General features: G+C 64.9%; 1 protein-coding gene across 1 annotated transcript in view; it reads left to right on the top strand.

Moving 5' to 3' along the window:
- CHC_T00010170001 (Hypothetical leucine rich repeat-containing protein) overlaps positions 1-512 on the top strand; it is a gene marked incomplete at its 5' end in the record, with an annotated part of 516 nt that extends 4 nt beyond the window's left edge. The window contains one exon of the mRNA XM_005711818.1: positions 1-512. This exon is cut by the window's left edge and continues 4 nt beyond it. Within this exon, the coding sequence (XP_005711875.1) occupies positions 1-512 (512 nt within the window).
- Between the last annotated feature and the right edge of the window lie 279 nt (positions 513-791).

Genomic DNA, 791 nt, shown 5'->3' with positions numbered 1-791 from the left:
GCACGGCCGCGGCCCGCCGCCTGCTCCCGCCGGCACGCTTCTCGCGCCTCGCAACCCTCCCGCTCGGCGGCGTCCGCCTCGCTTCGCTCGCCGGCGTCGGCGAGCTCCGCGACGTCCGCGTCCTCGACGCTAGCCGCAACGCGCTCGCGACCGTGCCTAGCGAGATCGCGCGCTGCGTAAACCTCACCACGCTTAACCTTGGCCTCAACCGCCTCGTCGCATTCCCAGACGTCGTCCTCACACTCCCAAGACTCACTACCCTCCTGCTACACCATAACACCATACGCACGCTCCCCGCCGAGTGGGGCGACGTCAAGCAGCTTTGCCGCCTCGGATTGTTCAACTGTGCCATCGACGGAGACCTCCCCGAGCAGCTGTGCAAGATGCTCGGCACGCAGACCGCCGCGAGGACGAGGCGCAGTGCAAACTTGCAGAATAATCACCTGGATCAGGGCCTTGTGGATAGTTTGTTTAGGAGGTTTCCCATGCTTGCTTCGGCCGTCGTTCTTTGACAAACATAAAATCCCCGTCAAAACATCCCCCTTCTCTACACCTTTACCAACCCACCCGCCTTCACGCAGCCGCACGCCTCCGCCCACGCTGCAGAACCCCTCATCCCCCCAAACTCCCCCCGTGTGCCAGGTCGCCCACCCACTTTGCGTCGGGCAATTCTCCGCCTACCCGCTGCGACGAAAGCCTGTCGACGCCAGTGTTGCTGCGCGCGGAGCCGCTCTCGCAGCCAACGCCATGCCTGAGCACCAGTCGCAGACGCAAGCGGCGGAAACCACGCC

The sequence above is a fragment of the Chondrus crispus genome, genomic scaffold, assembly GCF_000350225.1.
Source record: "Chondrus crispus Stackhouse genomic scaffold, scaffold_8, whole genome shotgun sequence".
NCBI classification, from domain to species: Eukaryota; Rhodophyta; class Florideophyceae; order Gigartinales; family Gigartinaceae; genus Chondrus; species Chondrus crispus.
This window is presented reverse-complemented; position numbering and strand designations above follow the sequence as displayed.